Here is a 22,089-nt window from a genome sequence, read left to right as displayed (position 1 = left end):
ATAATAAACACAATCTTTACTGAAGGAGAATTGAAATACATTGTAAATAAAGACAACGACAAAGTCTTTTTGTTGTGAAGGCAGTGCACAGTGCACAATGGAAATAATCTATAATTCCCCTCAAATACATGAAAATAAAAATCATGAAACCTGCTTTGAGTAATGTGTTAAAGGTATAAGGTTATTTTTGTTCAAATGTAGGTGAAAAATAAAGTTTACTGACATACTCACACAAAGGGAAGATCACTGAAAACGCTACTTTAATAAAGTAAAGAAGCATTTGTACTTAGTTACTTTCCACCGTCGCCGATACATGTGAGCAAGGTGAGAAACACCCTCTGTTAAAGAAAATCGACCCTATGATAAAGGATGCCAGTTTATTCTTTGGATTATGCTTTTGTTCATTATTCAGATCAAACATAAATCTCAACTTCATTTACAGAGAAGTTGATTCTGTGTCATCTAAGGGGACTGACGCTTTGACCCCTTCTGTGCAGCTATTTGGAGCTTTGAGGTGCAGGTGTGTGAGACTCTGTTGGTGTTGGGGGTGTAGCTGAAAGTCTTAATACTCAGTGTAAACAAATGTTCAACACATGTCGACCAGGAATGTGCTCTTTATGATTCTCGTCCCTAATCGTCTCTCTGGAAGTTATCAAACCGTACACTATAAAGCTCGGGAACAGATCCAAAACAATATCATAGGACCGCCACATGTCGCACGAATGTGTAAAGTGTGTACACAAATGACCGTCAGCGTTTGTGTCCCTTTGTCCTTTTATTTTGTTAAAGTGACAATTCATACACCAGTGTTTGTGACTTCACAGGTCCTTCATGCCTCAGTGTCAGCCCAGGAATCATGCAGGTGACTTGGCACAGACAGAAGGAAGGCCATGGTGACACTTGTCATCGTCCCAACATTTGTCATCTGCAAGCATGAGAAACACAGGACACGAGAATGTAAGCTAAAACTTTGGTTGGACTTATACATTTATTGATCAGTTTTCTGGTTCATTTTTAACTTAAGAGTTATAATCTCAGAGATGTGAAGTCTCTATCTATATCTGAATGAGGTAACACATGGTGACTGAGCCTATGGTCCACTGATGAAAGCCTTTGCATTTGCAGGATTACAGACTGGCTGTCTGTGGCGACATTCATGGAATAAATCCCAAGCAGCGCCCAGTTAGTGACGCGTTTTCCATCAGCCAGCAGTGGTTGGTCTGCCAGAGAGGGTAGGCGGAGCTAAGCGGCTGCTTTTCCGCTCTCTGCAAGTGTTGCGAAGAACTGTAATCTACTATGGCTGAACAAACAAAGAAAAGATGGATGACTACAGATACAACTTCAACAAGAAGTGAAAATCCAAAGAAGAAGAAACAAACTCGACGCTCAGATGAAGCAAACAGTCTGAAAAGGAAAGCGACCGTCAGCCAGGAAAATCAAGAGTTACAACCGGAGCCGACCGTGGACGTCACACATGCAGCACTGTGTGGATATCTGGGAAGTGTGCTCCCGCAATTACCGTTTATCGCCATGGGTGGCGCCAAAGAGAACGAAACTGAGATCTTCCAGATTATAATTGTAAAGCATTTTAAGCAGACAGATCAGATGTTTGTGGCTCTTCAGTGGGAGCCTGCTGTTTCCAGTGTTTCTACTGACCTTTGTCACACTTTGCTTTAATCACTACACAAACTTGTTTCACCTCTGCCAAGTATAAAAACTTTTCTTCCAATATTTCTGCTGTTTTTCCTTTAAGGTTTTTCTTTTGACTGCAGTAGTTGAAAATGCAGACGAAACCAAAATGATAGAAAAGCAAGTTTTATTCTGCAGTGAAGTTGGGCAATTTAAGGGGGTCTTGTCTTGAAATTCGAGGAACTGCTTCTTTTTTTTTTACTTCTGCATTGGTTTCAATATTTAACACGGGAGGTTGCAGCTGTTTGTTTGTCTCGGCCTGCCCTGGATCACCGATGTGAAGTACGATGCCATTTCTTTGTAGGTAAAAATGGAATCAAGTTGTTATCGGGAACTTCTTGTGATTCACCGAAAATCATAGAACATTGAGCAACATGGTTTGTCTTTATCTTGTTGTATATGTTTATAGCTTGCAGGTGGCACACTGGCATGCTCCACTGTCACTCTGCCTCCAGGAGTGATGAGCCTGTAAAGCAAACAGTTGTTTGAGAGGAGATGTCCCTGACCAGCTGTACATCTGATAACCCTCACAGACGGTCAGTTATTCAGCCATATGCTCAATATCCACCATCAGCTGGGGTGGAGCGAGTAGATGTATTGACTTTAAACATATATTTGATGGATGGGTAGATAATTCAGTGCATATAAGAGCAGGTCTTTTTCAGCATCTCCACTCACACTCAGAAGAAAGAAGAGAAGACAGTCCTCCTGCAGGTTTCTGACAGTTATCACTCTGAAGGTAACCTTCAACATCTACACCCTCTTCACAATGAAGACGCTGACCGTGTCTGCACTTCTTTGTGCCATGACGGCTCTGACCACAGCTGCCGGTGAGTTTCTTTGTGCGCTCTGACCAGGAACCACAATCTAAAAATCACTAACTATCATATTTTCTCCTCAGCTCTGTCAGAGGCAAAGGAGGAACATGGGGCACTGGCACCGATGCAGGAAGGTGAATACTTATTCCCGCAGTGTGTTAAACTTTGTCACACAACCAAAGAACATTTCATATCACAGTTAAGCTGACGACACTCAGATTTACCCCTTAGGATCATTCTGTCAACGTTTACAGCAGAAAGCTCTGCATGTGGCAGCAAGGAGGAAATAATGAAAGTTATTGCTCAGTTTGTGACTCAGATCTGAGCTTCAGAAGGCACAAACTAAATCAGCACATAATAACAGCAAAAAATAAAAAGCCACCAGAGGGCTCACGTCTCGACAAGATCTGGATAAACGCATGCCTTTATTTCCAGGAGGAAATCTATGACTAAGCGCTGCTGCTTGTTTATAAATCAATCAATAATCTGAAACCAAAATTCGCTCTGATCTCCTGAAAGAAAGAAAAGGAAGGATCTTTAGGAAGCAGCCGGGTAGCTCAGAACATAACTCCCTGGTGACTGACATGTACCCAAACCCTGACCGCTTCACATCCAACTTATAAATGAGTTTAACCTCCCAGGTCTCTGATCGATCGTTTCCTCTACTACACTTTTATTCGTTTGTTGGTCTTGATTTTTTTACCTTTGTGTTATTTGGATTTAATCGAGCTCACTCAATGTATTCTTTTGATATTTTAATGCTCATTGTTTTTAAATGTTCTGTGTCTCTGTAAAACACTTTGCCTGTGTTTGAAACTAAATCTAAATGTGTGTTTTCAGGAGGGCACAAGATCGTCGAGAGGCAAACATCTTGTCCTGGTGGTTGGAATAAGATCATCGATCGCTGTTTCCTCTACGTTCCAAGAAGCATGAGTTGGGCTAGTGCTGAGGTATGAGATGATTTAGGCCGCAGAGTGCTTCTCTTTCTTCTAACTGTGGCACACTCTTCGTACTCTATCTCTGTCTGTTTATCCCCGTTGTAGAAAAACTGCCAGTCGTTGGGTGCAAACCTTGCATCTGTACATAAAGCAGAGGAGTACCACGGGATTAAGAAGATGATAGCAGATAGAACTCATGGGCATCCACAGGCGTGGCTCGGAGGCTCCGACAGTGAAGAGGTATGTTGTTTATCGTTACAAAAGAACAAGTACCGACTGAAGAACTCCTTTGTCCCTCATGCCATCAGGCTGTACAACTCCTCACTTAGGGGGAGGAGGTAACAGGGACAGACTCTCTCACAAGCGGTAGCCACTAATTCAGCTCACAAAGTTAATAGTAGTTAACTTCTTTTATTCAATAGTAATATTTATTTATTTCTCAAAGGGTCATATGTGCAATAAAAATCTGTCAATGTGCAATAATCTCTCACCACAGTGCAATAACCTAATACCACAGTGCAATAACCTAATTTAGTTTAATTGAACTATTACCCACTGTTTACTTGTACATTTTCTAAGAGTGTATATTTTATATATTTTGTTATCTAATTTTGTACTTTTTTATATATATATATCTATATCGATAGATATATATATTTTGATCTTTATTTTTTACCCTCTGTGTGCTGATTCTTTCCTATTGTATTGTACTGTATAAGCTGCTGGAGACTGAATTTCCCAGAGGGAGTCATCCCAAAGGGATCAATAAAGTTGAGTCTAAGTCTAAGTCTAAGTCTAAGTACATTTCTGACTTTGGGAATAAAATGTTGACATTTAACCTGGTGCGACAGAAATCTATGAAATGTCAGCGACTCCTCAACAATGAATGTGTTGGAACAAAATACATCAAGTTGTCTCAATGACACAATGCCCTCAATGATCAACGTGCACTCGGGAGAGGAAGAAGGGCTTTCTGACATGAAATTGATGTTGCAGTTAGGTGAGGTTTAGGCACAGATAAACATACATGTTACTTTCCCCTACTTACGTGATAAAAATTTCGTTGGCCAATAGGTCAAAGTGTCAGGTGGGACTGGAACCCGTGTCTCCTGGGTTCTCCATTAACTTGTATGTTCATCATCGCCCTCAACTGTCAAACCAAGCGGACTTCACTGCTCTGTGTAAGTCTTAGTATAAATGTTCTCTAATGAAGTCTGTTCTGTTTTCTAGGAGGGTGTTTGGTTCTGGAGTGACGGTACCCCTTTCAGCTTTTCATACTGGTGCAGAGGAGAGCCCAACAACCGTCTCAAACAGCACTGTTTACAAATGAATCATGGAGGTAACCAACGAAATGAGTGTCCTTTGGAAACGTGGTTATTGAGCACAAAAGCAAGTTTAAAGTTCTAATCTCGAACATCTGTTTTCGTTCTTTGGCGTCACCCATGGCGATAAACGGTAATTGCAGGAGCACACTTCCCAGATATCCAGACAGTGCTGCATGTGTGACGTCCACGGTTGGCTATCATCTGTAATAATGCAAAGGCTTTCATCAGTGGACCATAGGCTCAGTCACCATGTGTTACCTCATTCAGATATAGATAGAGACTTAACATCTCTGAGATTATAACTCTTAAGTTAAAAATGAACCAGAAAACTGATCAATAATTGTATAAGTCCAACCAAAGTTTTAGCTTACATTCTCGTGTCCTGTGTTTCTCATGCTTGCAGATGACAAATGTTGGGACGATGACAAGTGTCACCATGGCCTTCCTTCTGTCTGTGCCAAGTCACCTGCATGATTCCTGGGCTGACACTGAGGCATGAAGGACCTGTGAAGTCACAAACACTGGTGGATGTGTGTTTACATGTGAAGTCATGTCACTATAACACTTCACAGGCAGGAGGCCTTGTGCTGTTAATAAGAGCAGAATGAACGTGTAACTTTATTCTGTAGAGTGAATTCTTCTTTCTAATCTTCTTATGCATCTTATGCAACATTAAAATCCTAAAGCATTGAAACAAGCTGGTATGTTTTATGTCTCTGTACATGTCTTTTTTATGAGGAACTCAAAACAATGAGAAATGAAGAAAAAAAATCATATTAAGCTTATAAATTATTTTAAACCATCAAGGTTAGGTAGGTCATTAAGAATAATATGCTTATCTATAGTAGGCTTCAAATGTCAATTCAGTGTGTACTCACAGAAAAAACAACATAGGTAAATATAATTTATTCCACGTCACTGACATCTTGGACAATATGTGCATGTAGCGTCGTGTTCCCTCACCTGGGTGGCAGACCACCAGGTAGGTAGCTGCACCCAAAGCATACACTGCTTTATTGGCAGTTTGACTCTTTTGGCACGGCTGTTTACAAAATGAACATCATGCTGTATTGAAGAGGACTGAGGTTATAAATCAACTGAGGAGGTAGGTTATATTCTCATCTGGTTTCATACAGTTGGGCTTCTTGCAACCATTAAATCGCCCCTGCTGGCCATCAGAAAGAATGTAAATCACCTTCACCTTGCTTTAACTTTTAAAATGAAGAAGCTATGTCCACTTCTTTTATGTCGCTTAGGGTAGGAGGACATTCAGAGCTCAGGTGTCCCAATGATTGACCAGAATAAGTTTGCTTCTACAACACAGAATGTACACAGAGTGGAGATACCAAATCGTAAATGTAAACTTTTAATCTTTGGGTTTAACAGAGCAAATATTTAAGATAGGGTGTGAGAGGGCTCAAACAGGAGTTATGTGCCACTAGTGTTGACACTCAGGGCGCGTTCACACCTAAAGTCCGTTTGTTTGGTCCGAATCAAAGACCAAGTTGTTACAAAGTTGTATTTTGCCTCGAGTTTGGTTTGTGTTCACACGGCAGCTTTTACCAGCCGACCAAAAGTTTTGATGCGCGGGGAAACTGCTCTCTGATTGGTCAGAATTTTCACGTGGGAAAACTCCCTGAAGTATACAAAGCAAGAGAGCACACTGATCGATCACATTCGACATGATCGCAGACTGTAATGTTTTGTTGTTGAGTTTTCTTACGTTTAACTGTCATTGTTCCACAGATCGATCAGTTCCATCTGCTTTAGTTTTTCACTGAACACTTTGTACACCTCCGTGTTCTCGTGCGTTTCCTCAAGCATTCGTGAGATCATTTGGTCAGCCCATATTTGTATTTCCTCATTGCTCCCCCACGTCTGTTCTCTACTTATCTCGCTGCGTGTCTCTGCACGTCAGCACCCGTAAACATACTGCACTGCACAGTTTCATGGTTTGTTCCCTGTATTTGGTCCTACTTTAAGTCCGCTTACGTTCTCACCAGAATCAAACTGGACCATGGTTCGTTTGGAAACGGACCGAGACCCGTCTTTTCTAGCGGACCATGGTCCCGTTGTTTGAGCCGCACCAGAGTTTCATTCCAGCTTTCACACCACCTAAACGAACCGCGGAGGGGACAAACGCTCCAGGGTTCGGCTCAATCGGACTAACGAGGCTGGTGTGAACCCGCCCCTAAGCGTCAGAGACGTGCCTTTATGTTGAGGTGCCTAACTACATTTTGTTTAATATGTACTCTTTTAAATGGAAGCTGAAGCCTACTTAACATAATCAATTTATTTTTCATGAGAAAATGTATCCAACTAATGAAGCTCCTGCTTTAACAATGATTAGTTTATATGCTTAAACAAATGATATGATAAAAAGTTGAACTGAAATGAACTCTGTTGTACATTGCTCTTTGTCGATATTAGATTCAGTTACTAGCCCATGCATTCACCTGAATTCAGTGTCTAAACTTAGAATAGCTCACCAGTGCAACATTTACACATTTTACATTTCACTTGCATATACAGTAAAGAGAATCGCTGCCGTGGACAAAAAAGATCAGATATTGATTTGTTTTTTCAGCCCACATAGATCATCTTGGGAATTCTCTGCAAAATATATAACATAGTACACAGACCAGCTTGTTTCAATGCTTGAGGCTTTTATTATTGCATAAGATTAGAAAGAAGAATTCACTCGACAGAATAAAGTTGTGCGTAAAGCATTCTTTCCATTACACGTTCATGCTGCTCTTATTAGCGGCACAAGGCCTCAGAGACAGTCCAGCTCCTGTTTGTGTCACTTGTCGCGTCATTCATTATGTTGCGTTACAGCGATAGAAAAGCAATGTAGACTAAATAAAGAGATTAAGCGCTTTCAGGTTGAGGTATTCGGGTATTACAGGTACTTCATGCTTATGGGTCAGTTCCGGACACAGACAGAAGGAAGTCTGTGGTGACACTGCCTGTCATCCCAGCATTTGTGACCTGTAAATATCAGAAACAGAGAGAAAATTGTTAAGCACATGAAATACTTCAGACTAACACAAACTGTATTATTAAATCCAGATGGTTGAACAGAGGTTTGTGCACTTGCTGCTTTTTGTCCCTTGTAATCCCTCCCTAATATACACAGCTAAAAAATGTCCAAAATGTTTACCTCCAAAATTCATTTGCAGACAGTCCTGGTTGCCAGCATTGTTAGGCTCGCCACAGCACCAGCCTTTGTAGTTGAGACGGCTACCATCACTCCAGCGCCAAACACCCTCCTAGAAACCGGGACAGATTACATTAGAAATCATTTTCACAGATACAACATAACTTTAATTCATTACAGTAGACACCAGAAAGATCTGTTGGATGGCTGAGACTGAAACACCAAAATAGTAAACCTTGTTTTTTTATTAAACCATGTCCACAAGTGCTCCACACCTTAAACGAGTGTTTGTTATTGCAACCATGACAACAAAGGTCAAGCAAGTCAATTCTATCCACATTTTTAAAACCTAACTGAGTGTTTATAGTGCCTAAACCATACCTAACCCAGACAAAGCATTGTTGTTTCTTAGGACAGAATGAACCTTCAAATGTAAATCATAAAAAAACACTTTTCTGTAATGATAAAGGTTATACCTGGCAACGATCATTGGCTCCAAGCCATGCCTGTGGATGATGACGGGTTTTTTTGAATACCAGCAATCTGATACGACGATACTCCCAGACTGAATGTACAGATGCCAGGTGTCCACCAAGACTGACACAGTTCCTCTAAAGTGAAGACAAACAGAAAACGTAAGTATAGCTTGGCAGAAAAAAATATCACGAGTACTACGAGGACACTAACGTTAGAACAAGATGCCAAGTTACGAAAAATGGAAGTCCATACAAAGAGAATTAAGTCATCTTATACCTCAGCTTGAGGCCAAGTCAGGCTATGACAAATGTAGCGGAAACAGCGATGACCGATCCGAGTCCATCCACAGGGGCAACGTCTAAAACATGTCCTCTTAGCGACATCGAGCTCTTCTGAAGGACACAAACAGAGATTAGAGAGTAATGTTGAGTATACTGCACCCAACACACCATACAATTTAAATAAATATGACAAAAATAACATGAAACATCACGCAACATGATAAATAAGAACAAAATATAACACAAGTAAGCATAACTTTACAGAAAGCAACAAACGCTTACATATGGTTCATAACATATATTAATAACATAAAGTAATTAAAATTATAACAAGACAACGAGTTCACAAACCATAAGTAACACACTAAAGTAACAACATTACAGCACAGGACAACAACACATCTAGCACAACACAAACAAACATAAATAATATATAACACAACATAACCATAAAACAAAGTAACTTAAATAACTAACTCACATTCTAGCGTAGCAACATAATATAGCTATAAATAAAATAACAATAAAACGATTTAACATAAAGCACATGACGTGGTAATGTAACATGTTGCGCATTATTCAATATTACTTTATATAAGGCCAAAAAGATACGTTAACATCGCAAAATATAATACAATATTTCATAAAAACATGATTTATCACCACAAGCATAAAAAAACACAATATAACATTATATAACATAAAATATAACATGGTTTAACACAACACACTGCAACATTACAACATGACACAGTTCACAATAAAACAACATGACATCAAACAATTTGACACAATCAGGACGGTACTGACCGGCTTGTGCCTTCTCAGGTTCTGCCTCTGGCTCTGCCTCTGCCTCTGCAACAGCTAGAAAGTTGGACACTGCAGTTATTGCACTGAATTGTTACTGACATTAAATACATATGATTGTAACACTTAATGCATCTGATGAACTCACCCTCAGCACTAGTCAGAGCCATCATGGCACAAACGAGAGCAAAAACAGCCAGGACCTTCATTGTGAAGTTGATGAGATGATGCTAAAGATTTAAACAGAAACACAAGTGTTACTGATGCTGCTGTTGGGAAACACAGACTGTTAGAAAAGTCAAAAGTTGATGAGACACAGAGACAAAAATTTGCTGCAGAATTACCCTCTCTTCTTCCTTCTCAGTGTAGCTTCAACCTTCGTGCTTGGGGACACTTAACAAGAGAAGGACCGGCTCTTATATACAACCTCTTATCCCGTGATCTCTCCAAAAAGAAGGAACTAATTGCAGTCTTACAAAATCATCATTACACAAAGTATCGTGAGACTGCATTATCAATTACAATCACTTAAGAAATATGAGTCTCACCTGTACAGTCATCTAGACTTAATGGACAGTCTATTGGGTTCAATCTATTTTCATCAAATGCATCAGCTCTGCAATGAAATCTATTTTTGCCAAAGCTCACATTTCAGAAAGGTAACAATTGTACTTTGTGTTGTTATTAAACCTTTATTTTAGCATGAATATTCCCATTAAGATACAAATAACGACAAGATAAAATCTGCATAATCTTTCATGCTAATAAGACCTTTAGTTTGACTTGAATCTGTAGCTTAAACCAAGATGAGGGAGCAAAAACATCAGAAGCACTTGCACCAAAGAAAGAGCAAGTTTGAGGAATTCAATCCATGTTGATTATTGAATAAAGAGTGATGGCTCTTTTGGGAGAGCTGCTTACTTCATTTAGTACTTCTTCTGAATTTTATAGTCCAGCCTAATGTAAAGCCTAATTTTACGTTTTGTTTGGCATAAAATCCTTTATAGCATCTTATCGGTCACGAATGGTTAAAAAGTGGAATATTTCAAGAACAAGTAGTTGTGTAACAAAAGTAACAAAATACAAAATAATATTGTTAATAAATAATAACACTGTTCCACAAAGACACATATTTCAACATGAAACAGGAAATATTTGTGCTCTGCAGGACACTCACACCCCTTGCCTTGCCTGGTCTGTCAGATCTCCTTTCTCTCTACAACCTTCTGTACATCATTCACTCATCTACATCTCCCTTTCCCTGCAACAAACCTTATTAGTAATCCCAAAACCTTTGTGTCCATGTTGTGCATCATGGGTCAGTTCACTGGTCACAGTCACAAAGAACATCAGCATCAACTCCCACTATAAAAGTAGCTCAGATGCAGATGAGATGGAAAACAAGCAAAATGTTTGTAGTGTGTTTTAACACATACAATACACAATGTTTTTTTTGGTTGATCCCTTGCAGCAATTTCAAGTTGCTCATAAAGCCCTTACTGTCTGTAACCTTTTTTTCTAACATACTCTTTACAAAGTAAAAGCGACCCTTGACCTTTTGTAGATAGTATGTAGTTAAAAAAATAGGAGTGCAACCAAAAAATGTAGTCGTATATAGTAAAAGGAAACAGGATTCTTTCATGTTGTCTCTTGTACGCAGTTAGAACTGAAACATTAACATTAATGAAAATGTTGCCATGCCATCAACTATTAATGTAACATTGAGTTTGGTTTGTCATGTTTTGATAGAGGAAGTTTATGTAGAGACGTTTTTTGTTTTGCATTTTGAGATGTGAAATTTGTTGTCGGTATAAACAAAATGTGGTTTTGAGGGAAAGTTTTACTGATGCTACGTTAAAAATGTATTGTGTGGATAAGCACGTGTTAAACTCAAATGTGAAAACTGTAATAAAGACAGCTAAAGGTCAATCCAGCTGCTCCGTGTTGAGTGAGGAATTTGAAGACAGAACTGTCATGTTTTTATATTAAAAGCACAATAGCAGGAGTTTTGTAAAACTATTGCACTGACAGGATTCAGAGATGTTCTTCATACTTACAGCTGTTCAGAGTAAAATACAAAGGAGGATTGCCAAACCCTCCTCAGACATTTAGACAGTGAAAGTCATGCAGGAAAATGATCAGTCTGATTAAATAATCCCTCAACGTCTCTTTTGCACTTTCTGAAGGTGCAACTTCTCCAAACAAGTCTGGTATAATGAAATATTAATGCTGTTGGCTAATCTATTATCAGGATGAATGAATCTACAAGTCATGTTAGAAGGGATGAAATGCAACAGTCACTTACATATGTCACAATCCTGCTCTTCGGCCATGACAAAAGGGGTGCTGGGGTAAAAAAAACGAATTGACTTAATGTATGGAATGATCCATTTGGAGGTGAGCAGTTGTTTTAAAGTGTGCTGTTGTAAGGTGGAAAATATAAGTGAAACTACACCGAACGCCACCTGCACTTATGTAACACCTTACAGTACTTGAACTCAGAAAGCAAACAGCAGCCAAGGGAAAGGATAATGCAGCACTTACACAAATACTCCAAGAAATGACGTTACTTAAGAACAGAAAATACATTTCTCAGCTGTTAGGTGCTATGATCTGAAATGTGTTCTAGCTTAATATCACCTCAACTGCAGGAATATTGTAAAACAGGGGCTCCCAACCCCTGGGCTGCGGACCTGTACTGGGCCTTGGGTCGTTTAGTACCGGGCCACCAAACCCCAATAGTTGTCTGACAGTTTCAAACATTCAGAGTCAGAATCGTCGGCTGTGTGAAGTGTGCAACCACACAGGACCTCGTGCCTGCAGCAACACTTCAAAAGTCGGCCAATTCAGCTGAAAGAAACGCAAACCTGGCAACCCTGGCTTTGCATCACATGAGGTGATATGAAACTTTGTTTGATCATGAAGCCAGGTGCTCGTCTACAGCTCTGTGTTTATCAGTGAAATATATGAACTACACAGCATCTGGACATATGAGAACCTGACAGACAAAGTTTATTCTGTAACTGTGGGCCGAAACACGGACAGATCGCGACGTTATTGAGACAGGTCGGCTACAGACCATCAAAACACATCATCTGTGTCATATCTGCTCCTCTCCTCACGTCTGTCTCCTCCCCGCGCTCATGATAACAAACTGCACATGGATCACCTCCTGCTAATCTCATTCACAGCTTGTGGTGGAGATGTATTTTATGATTACAAACTGCTCACTGCTGGATCATCATTGTTATAAATTAGCTAAACTGCTTGTAGACACTCTGGATCATCTGTCTCTGACCCGCGCCGTCTCTCCCTGTCCTTAATGCAATATCTCAGGAACAGCTGGAGGCTATTTCTTCAAACTTGGTTCTAACGTCCACTTGGACTGGAGGATGAGTTCATTAGAATGTGATGGTCAAAGCTCACTGTGATCTGTTATATACACTACCAGTCAAAAGTTTGGACATACTTTCCTATTCACTTGTATGAGAAAATGTGTCCAAACTATTGACTGGTAGTGTATACGTTTTTGTGTCTCCTTCTCACCAAGCTGCTTGCTGATGGTCTTGTAGCCCATTCCAGCCTTGTGCAGGTCTACAATCTTGTCCCTGATGTCCTTAGACAGCTCTTTTGTCTTGCCCATGGTGGAGAGGTTGGAATCTGATTAAATGATTGTTTCTGTGAACAGGTGTCTTTTATACGGGTAACAACTTGAGATTAGGAGTGCTTTCTTAAAGCGAGAGGACCAATCTGTGTGCCTCAGGGGCACATAACCGGTCTGTGGGAGCCAGAATTCTTGCTGGTTGGTAGGGGATCATATACTTATTTCACTCAATCAAATGCAAATCAATTTATAACTTTTATATAATGTGATTTTCTGGATCTTGTTTTTGATATTCTGTCTCTCACTGTTAAAACAAACCTACCATTCAAATTAGAGACTGTTCATTTCTTTGTCAGTGGGCAAACTTACAAAATCAGCAAGGGATCAAATAATTATTTCCCTCACTGTATATACGATCTATGGGTGACAGAGCTCCGTGACAGAGTGATAGTGGGGTAGTCTTTCTAGAAGTCTTTTCTATCATATTGTAAAGGTAAGAAACTCGCATTGCGACTGGAAGTTGGGAATAAGAACAGAACTATTGTCTTTGGACGAAAATACAAACACAGCCTCCAACAAGGATTTGTATTTAGCAGAAACTTTTTTTGTCAGCAGCTTGAAAGTGCCAGTGTTGCGGCTGAAATAAAATGATCACTGATGAAACGGTTCCTTAACTTTGTGCTATCAGAAGTTTCAACTTCTCCAAAAAATTATTGGTCAATGACGGTGAAGTTGTCGGTTAACTGATCGTCATGATAAGTATTTCTACAAGTTATGTTGAAAGGAAAACAATGCAACAGAAATTTACAAATGTCACAACCCGGCTCTTTGGCCATTACAAAATAAAAATATATATAATAATAATAGACTTTATTTATAGAGCAACTTTCTTAACAAGGTTACAAAGTGCTTTACAGAAGATAAAAGGGAAAGCATACAAAAACAACACAAAGATAAGACACAACACAAAAGATAAGATAAAAATACATTAGAGTAAAAGACAGTCTTAAGAGAGGATTTAAAGGAAGCTAAAGTGGTGGCCTGTCTTATTGTAAATGGCAGTGAGTTCCACAGTCTGGGGGCTCTGACTGCAAAAGCCCTGTCACCTTTTATTACCAGACGAGATTTAGGAACAACCAACAGAGCTGCATCCACAAACCTAAAGGAATGCCCAGGCACATAAGGGGTTAAAAGATCTGTAATATACTGGCCAGGCCATTTAGAGCTTTGAAGTAATCAATAAAATTTTAAAATCAATATGATAAAAAACAGGCAGCCAGTGAAGGCTGGCAAGTACAGGGGTGATGTGCTGGTATTTATTGGTGCCTGTTAAAATTTGAGCGGCGACCATTTGGAGTCAGTGGAGGGAGCTCTGACTGACACCAGTACAAAGTGCATTACAGTCGTCCAGGCGTGAGAAAATAAAAGCATGAATGACTTCTTGCAGATCGGTGGGAAACAGGAATGATTGAATTTTTTTATTTGTTCGAGATGGTAAAAACAGGATTTCACAACATTCTTAACATGGGTGTCAAAACTAAAATCTGCATCAAATATTACGCCTAGATTTTTTGCTTTCAGAGTGATGTTATTGTGAAGGGAAACAAGTTTGTTATGGACAGGACTGGAGGGATGAATGTGACCAAATATGACTTGTTGAAAAGTTTTGGTTCATCCAGCATTTTACATCACTGAGGCGTGAGAGCAAGTTATCTAAGCTGTTGGGGTTACAATTTACAATGTTACAATTTCATTTTAGCAGACCCTTTTGTCGAAAGCGACGTACATCTGAGAGTTAATACAACACAAACAACAATCAAGACAGGAGGGAACGAAGTCAGTAAGAGCCTGCAAACAGCTTCAAGTGTGATCGGACACCAGTGCCAACAGGCAGTGTATAGGGCGTTGTTTTTTTTGTGTGTGTTTTTTTGTTTTTTAAATAATAATAATCATCATCAGCAACATCAACAAGATCAGTGTAGTCATCATCATCATGAAAATCCTAGTCAGCATAAACTACATCCTCGATGTCATCATCATCAATAGCATCAATATCATTAAGGTCAGAGGTGTTCATAAAGAGCTGGGTCTTTAGCTTCTTCTTAAAGGTGAAAGGGACTCTGCAGACCGAATGGATTTTGGTAGCTCGTTACACCACAGGGGGGCGACAGAGGAGAAGAGTCTAGTTAGAGACTTAGAGCCCTGTTGTGATGGGAGTACCAGGCACCTTTCATTGGCAGAGCGTAGTGGGAGGGATGGAGTGTATACCTAGATGAGGGTGTTCAGGTAGGCAGGAGTCGTTTTTGTTGCTGTTTTGTAAGGGGGCAACAGGGTTTTAAATTTGATGCGAGCGGCGACTGGGAGCCAGTGGAGGGATATGAGCAGTGGAGGGACATGTGCCATTTTGGGTTGATTGAAGACCAGTCGCGCGGCTGCCAACAAAGAACCAGGAGCAGGTTTTGGCCAGACCACCGACGAGGAACCAGGAGCAAGTGTCGGTCGGACTGCCAAAGGAGAACCAGGAGGGGCAACCCCCGGATGGGTCAGAGGTGATGTCGGCCAGGACGCTGAAGGAGAACCAGGAGGGGAATCCTCCGGCTGGGCCAGGGGAGCCATCTGGACCCGGGGAGCAGGAGTCGGACTGGGAGCCGTCTGGTGGACCCGGGGAGCCATCTGGACCCGGGGAGCAGGAGTCGGCCGGGGAGCCGACTGGACCCGGAGAGCAGGAGTCGGCAGAGCCTCCAACCGGAACACAGGGGCAGGAATCACCAGGGAGCTAGGCAGTGGAGGCTCTGGGGCTGGGGAGAGGGGTGAGGAAGACGAGAGCCATGATTGCCATATCCTTTCCTGGTGCCTCCACTGGAGCAAGGGAAAATGGCCAAGCGAGTCCCAGTCCAGGGAGAATGCTTATGATCAAAATCTACTGTCCAAGTAAAAGAATAATCCAAAGGGAAAAAACTGAAACACACAGGAGCAAAGAGGAAACAAGTAAATATCAAAGGAAAGAACTACAGTTTCACAGGACAGGATGTCAACAGTTCCACAGGTAACACGACAGTGAACCAGCAACGAGACAGGGGAGCACAAAGACTAAATAAACTTAGGAGGTGAGGCTAATCAGACACAGGTGAGACAATCAAGGGGCAGGTGAAAACAATCAGGGCAGGGGACATAATCAAACAAGTGGGAAACACAAATACAGGAAGTGGATCAACACGAGAGACAAGGTGACAAAGTAAAACAGGAAATGATCTAACCAATGAGATACAAATGAAATACTTAACAATACTAAATTTTGACCAGAACATGGAATACACTAAACACAAAACTAAACAATAAGAATACATGACAACAAGAGACAAAGTGACCAAGTAAAACAGGAAATAATATGAACCCCAAAATACAAATGAAAAACATAACTACTTCAGGGTTATTTGCAAGGACTTCAATGGCTTTGTCGGTAATGTCACAGACCGTGGCACTTGGGAAGCAACAAGTTATAGCCGAGCCCGATCTGACATTACTGATTATAGGATCCCCTATAACCAGGGTTGTGAGTGGATGACAGTGCTCACCTGGGGGCCTGGAGCTGGTTGTCCTGTAAGAGGCCAGAGACCAGTAGACGCGGACCGACAGGCTGAGGTTCCACGCGAACCTGCAAGCGGCCTCACGAGTGGCTGAGCTGCACCGACAGACGGCTCCGGGTTGTCCAAGGATGGGTGTTCCCAGATGGAGGAATAGATACAGATGGAGGGGTACGGGAGGGGTTCCTGCCATGCCTCTTGTTACTCCGGATGACAGTCCAGGGTACCGAAGGAGCAGGCGTGGAACAGTTCCAAATCTTTGGCTTAGCACCGAGCTTGGGCCAAGCCTGGTCATCCTCATGGATCAATCATACGATCAGCGGCAGTGGCTCAGCGATGACAGAGGGACCCACCCAACTATTACTATTCCATGATGGTTTAACCTGTTTACTTCTGCATAGTGTTGGTAAGAGAGGAAAGACACCCTCACAAGGTGATCTCTTTAAGCTTGACCGCCTTATACTCTGATGAACCAGAAGGGAAACCTTATGAGACAGCAGGGGGCAAAAGGAATCTATAGTAGTTACAGCAGAAGGAGAAATTAAGAAGGGGCTCAGCACGTTTACATCCTCGAGGTTCTCCAAGTCAAATATAAACTGTAAACAGATACATTTTGTATCATTTCAACAAAATCACAGCAGGAGATAAAGGTGAATATGACCCCGTTCCTACATGTCAGATATCATATTATGTCCACCCTACCTTGCACAGGCAAACATTTATTTTTTAATGACTAGCAACAACTGTTTACAGCAGCACCACCTCGTGGACAGATTACTGTACAGCAAGATTTGCTCCAAATAGGGTGACATGCTGAATACTGTGTCAGCATACAGAACAATGTTTTAGTAAAGATGCCCACAGTGCTACCAGGTGGTGATATGGCTGTAACGCAGATGTCTCTGCATCTCTCACCTGGTACATGACCTAAAAGTAAATATCACAATAACACAACATTGTAGAAAGCACCAAAGTGACCTAAAGAACTCCATGCGGAGCTGTCTGCACGTCCTTCAGTCCTGTCATGCTGAGGAGCTCTGATTCCCTGTTACCTTTTCTTTAATGTACATCATTTTGACATAGGTTCATCATGTTGATATTTAATCTTCTCTACATATTTTATCATTCAGCTTCCTTAAAAGACATCATGTTCCTCTGTAGCCCATTAAGAATTAGGGTGTATTCACATTAGGTATGATTGCTTCGTACCGTACCCGAGTACGTTGTCCCCCCCCTCCTCTCCCTTCTCCTCTCCCCTGCTGGTCAGCTTTCACATTGGTAATTTCATACCGTACCCAGGTACACTTGCGGTAGGACTCCGAAGCAGAAGGAAGCGGTAATGCACCTCAAAAACAAGAAGAAGAAGAGGAGTATCATCAACTATGTAACATGTTATTGTTCCAGTGTAGAAAAGCGTGTGAATCACATGATCCCAAGCCCATACAATGGAGCCGACTGTCGCACTGTGCCTACTATTGTTCATATTTTGGAGAAAATCTGAAGGTCCCTAATGTGACAGCCCTTTTATAAGATTAACCAGTCTTACTGACACGTTTTTCTGACATTCGATGTCAGCGGATCCCAAACTGTTCATGCAGCGCAGCCCCTTCATCCCGATCAGGTTGATGTACCCCCAAACCACGACACTTCAAATTAAAGTTTAATTCTGCACAAATAATCAAGATATTCAAAATATTCAACAACGATGCGCTCTTACATTCAAAACTTAAAACTGCACTGCAACAAACTTACACACAAGACCTCACTTTCAAAGAGCAAAGAAGACGAGTGTGGGTGAGGAGAAACAGGCAGACAAGGCCCATCATGACAGAAGACGGGGAACATGCTGTCATATTTTCAGCCGCATTAAAGAAAAATTGAATCAAGTTTAGATTACAATCACCAAACAGAACATAGTGGTTACAGAAATTAGAACATCAGCAGCCTCATTTGAATCAAACTGCAATAAAGTTTCACACCATCCACCAGGTAAAGAAAGTTAGAGTGACACAGGCAGAGGCTCAGAAACAGATCACAGGGACAAAAAGCAGATCCATCTGAGGATTTTCAAGTGAAAAATCCCACTTGGTGTAATTAATACACCGTTACACCACCATTACATTTTTCCTGACGCACGCCCCCTAGAGGTAGCTACGCACTCCACTTTGGGAATCCCTGTAAATGATACCACAGTAGAAACATCTTACATTTGAGCATGAATGATCCAAGAACCCATCCTACATCTCAGTGAACGGCCAAAGGCCTGTTAAAATGCCTCACCTAACTCCCCATGAATAACTGATGGAGTTTGTGTTGTTGTTGGAAACATTTAAGTAAGAAACCAATTTGGAAGGAAGTAAATCATGATCTAAAATGTGTCCTGAGAAATTCTGTCATGTGGTGCAGGATGCAAATTTCCACCATCTCCTGCAGACTGATGGTAAAAAAGTATCACATAATGTTATTATAGCTGGTGCTCTTGGAGCTGCAGAGATGTTTGACTTGTATTAACAGCAGATTGAACACAAACTCACAGACAGCTTATTTCAATGCTTGCAGTTTTAATTTTGAAGAAAACAAGAGGAAACAGAATAACTTTATGCTAACAGCATTCTTTTCATAACACATTCACTTTGCCTGAGAGACAGCCAGCTCCTTTTTGTGTCACTTGTCGCTTCGTTCCTTGCGTAACAGCGACAGGAAAGAAAGGAGAAGTAGATATAAAGAAAGAGAGATGAGGCTGATATGCTGGTGTTTTCAGCAGGGACTTCAGCCTGGGAACGCTCAGGGTTTTTTGGAGCAAATACTTGGGAGAAGAGTGCTGCAAGCTATGTCATCCCAGAGCTTGTGAACTGTAAGAAGGAAAAACAGGAGCGTTAAGTCAGGACTGCACAAACCCCAATCTAAAACTGATGACTGACAGCGAGTGCACACCTCTGAGACCATTGTTATTACGTGTCCCTCCAGTGGACAAAAGTACACATTGCATGTCATGATAAATGTTCATGTGCTCTGCATTTCTCTGTCATCCCTGGAACTGAAAACTTTGTGTTCGGTGGTGTTCAAGACGAATAATCATTGTTTGAATCTAAAGACTTTACAACCTTTGATACCAAGATACCATTGATACCATTTTCTACCAAGATGGAAAATGTGTTTAAGACCCTAAGACCCTGACCCTAACCCTGTCTTTAAAGCCAGCAGAACACTTAACTGATATCTAGCACTGATGAAGGCTGTTTGTGTCTGGACCAAGTAGTTGCAACACACCACAAAGACATCAACCAACCGCAGCATGTGCCTTTGCTGATTCAACATCCTCAGGTGTGTATCAGCAACCCTAACCCTAACCCTACCACACCACAAGAACTGGAGCCACAGACTCAAAATTTAACTCGATTCCATGTCAACAGGCCAAACTCAATCCACTGAGGAGGAGGATGTGGTACAATCAAAAGAGGCAGACCATCTATTAATGGACCATCTGGTGAGAATGTTCATAACAATATCACCAAATACTGGTGCTAACTATTTATGATTTTACAAAACACGTTTCCATTAAATGGAGAGAAAACTTTTCAAACAATGAAAGGTACGTTTGTATTATATATGATACTCAAACATAATGAACAGTGTGTTGGGATTTACCTCCGTGATTCATTTGCAAACAGTGCTGCTTGCCCCCGGCGTTATCAAATGTTCCAGTGTGCTTATAGTTGTAAAGTGAACCATCACTCCACAACCAAGTGCCCTCCTAGAAGATACAACAACATATTAGTTGAATTAATGGTTAATTCTATAACTGGCAGACCTTATGTGATGATAAATATACCTCTTGTGCATCGGAGGCTCCAAGCCATGTTTCGGCATGTTTGTAAGTAGCTGTAGTTATCACCCATTGAATGAAATGATAATCTGAAGCGCTGTGCACTGATGCAAGGTTGCCCCCGTAGCTCTGACAGTATCTCTACAGTGGAGATTACAAAGAAAGCAAATTGTTAGTATGGTATACTGTGGAAGCCTTCAGGGCTGAGTCCAAATTTCTAGATTACCTCAGCCTGGGCCCAAGTCTTGTAAGAGCTGATGTAGAGGAAACAGCGATCATTGCCAGCAGTCCAACCGCTGGGACAAGTTGTAGCCCTCTTGAACAGGTCCGTCTCTCCTGAAGACAAGTTTGGAAAAAAAAGGGAAATATTTTAAGGATTCAGATGAAATATTTGCCACTATTGTAGCTGTAACTTAGCATAGTCTTAAGTCACTGTAACTCCAAACTCATTGAATACAGCAGCTTGGTTTGAAGCTTCAAAACAGGACGATTGCAGTGCTTGACAGTCAAGCTGAAACAACGTAAAGGGATACCTACAGCGTCATATTTTGTAGTGGAGTGAGAACAGGCTGTATGATGTACAGGTCTTTGGCTTGAATGTTATTGTAAGCATGCTAATAAGCTCTTAATGATAATGGATAAAAAAAATGGACTCACCTTCTTGAATTTCAGATGCTTTCTCACTTTCAGGCTCTGGTTCTGGACCAGCTGCAGTTTCAAACACATTTTAAGGCAGTTTAATGACGATCTTTGACAACTCTGCTAAACCTCCAGATTGTGGCCAGTCAAAGTGATTTATTAGTCCAATGTGTTAAAAATGTGAAAATGGCCACTTGTGATTGAATAAACTTTATTTACATACTTTTCCAAACACAAGGTCATATTAATAACAGAACAATAAAGAAGAGCAGGTCAAATAAGAAGCGTTCACGAAAGATAAAAGACTCACCTTACAGCACAGAACAAGTCAGGAGATATCATGGCTATGGCAAATATGTATAAAAGTGTCAGTCACACTCACGGTCAGCTTCACTTAGAACCATCAGGGCACAAACTAGCAGGGTCACAGTCAGGAACTTCATGACGAGATGATGTCGATTGCCTTCTGTAAAGAAAACACAGATTTTATTATAAGAGAAAATATGGAATGAGATGAGGCTGTGTTGCTCCAGTTTATTTAAAGAAGCACAAATAAGACAGAAAAGAACTAAAGAGGAGATGTTTGTAATATACCTGTTGGATGATTTAATTCTTCTCACTGGTAGATGCATCAGAAAGATCAGCTCTTATATTTCATGAGTCTTCTCCATATAAGGGCTGTACCCGACTCACAGTTTTGTTAGTCAACACGGATATGGCTGTTTGATTCAAAGCTTCGACTGTTTGTTCCTTTTTTGGGCAATTCAGTGTCACACCAGACTAAACTTACATGTTTACCTGTGAGAGACGTGTCTCTCAAAGTTTTCTGTAAGTGCTCGCTGCTGACAAGGCTGTCAACTAGAGCTGTCAAGAAGTGGAGCAGGACCTGAGTCAAGTGGTATTTTGTCAATGAAGTCTCTGCACTCTTGTCTCTTTTAGCT

General features: G+C 40.9%; 3 protein-coding genes across 5 annotated transcripts; 1 reads left to right on the top strand and 2 right to left on the bottom strand.

Annotated features, from left to right (window-relative positions):
- The first annotated feature begins 2,458 nt into the window (after positions 1–2,458).
- LOC138600479 (type-2 ice-structuring protein-like) lies at positions 2,459–5,244 on the top strand. The gene is made up of 6 exons (XM_069671898.1): positions 2,459–2,519; positions 2,591–2,641; positions 3,348–3,457; positions 3,551–3,685; positions 4,676–4,784; positions 5,174–5,244. Exons 1-6 carry the CDS (start codon positions 2,459–2,461, stop codon positions 5,242–5,244), a joined length of 537 nt encoding a protein of 178 aa, XP_069527999.1.
- Positions 5,245–7,416: 2,172 nt separating this feature from the next.
- LOC138600369 (type-2 ice-structuring protein-like) lies at positions 7,417–9,890 on the bottom strand. 2 transcript variants are annotated; one of them, XM_069671745.1, is made up of 7 exons: positions 9,840–9,890; positions 9,644–9,725; positions 9,499–9,552; positions 8,684–8,799; positions 8,407–8,541; positions 7,934–8,042; positions 7,417–7,761 (listed from the first exon to the last, which is right to left on the bottom strand). In XM_069671745.1, the coding sequence occupies exons 2-7, from the start codon at positions 9,702–9,704 to the stop codon at positions 7,697–7,699; spliced, it is 540 nt and encodes a 179-aa protein (XP_069527846.1). In that variant the 5' UTR covers positions 9,705–9,725; positions 9,840–9,890; the 3' UTR covers positions 7,417–7,696. The 2 variants fall into 2 exon arrangements, with proteins under 2 accessions (XP_069527846.1, XP_069527847.1); XM_069671746.1 differs by having other exon boundaries at positions 8,684–8,796.
- A 9,334-nt stretch (positions 9,891–19,224) lies between these two features.
- On the bottom strand, positions 19,225–21,848 carry LOC138600371 (ladderlectin-like). Of its 2 annotated transcripts, none has more exons than XM_069671749.1 (7): positions 21,743–21,848; positions 21,531–21,614; positions 21,167–21,217; positions 20,736–20,845; positions 20,516–20,650; positions 20,332–20,437; positions 19,225–19,535 (listed from the first exon to the last, which is right to left on the bottom strand). In XM_069671749.1, exons 2-7 carry the CDS (start codon positions 21,589–21,591, stop codon positions 19,468–19,470), a joined length of 531 nt encoding a protein of 176 aa, XP_069527850.1. In that variant the 5' UTR covers positions 21,592–21,614; positions 21,743–21,848; the 3' UTR covers positions 19,225–19,467. The 2 variants fall into 2 exon arrangements, with proteins under 2 accessions (XP_069527850.1, XP_069527852.1); XM_069671751.1 differs by having other exon boundaries at positions 21,531–21,611; positions 21,743–21,843.
- Between the last annotated feature and the right edge of the window lie 241 nt (positions 21,849–22,089).

Source organism: Semicossyphus pulcher, unplaced genomic scaffold, assembly GCF_022749685.1.
Source record: "Semicossyphus pulcher isolate SPU_LCO1_2020_fin unplaced genomic scaffold, fSemPul1.0.p SCAF_21, whole genome shotgun sequence".
NCBI classification, from domain to species: Eukaryota; Metazoa; Chordata; class Actinopteri; order Labriformes; family Labridae; genus Semicossyphus; species Semicossyphus pulcher.
The sequence above is the reverse complement of the archived record's forward strand: the minus strand, read 5'-3'. Positions and strand labels throughout refer to the sequence as shown.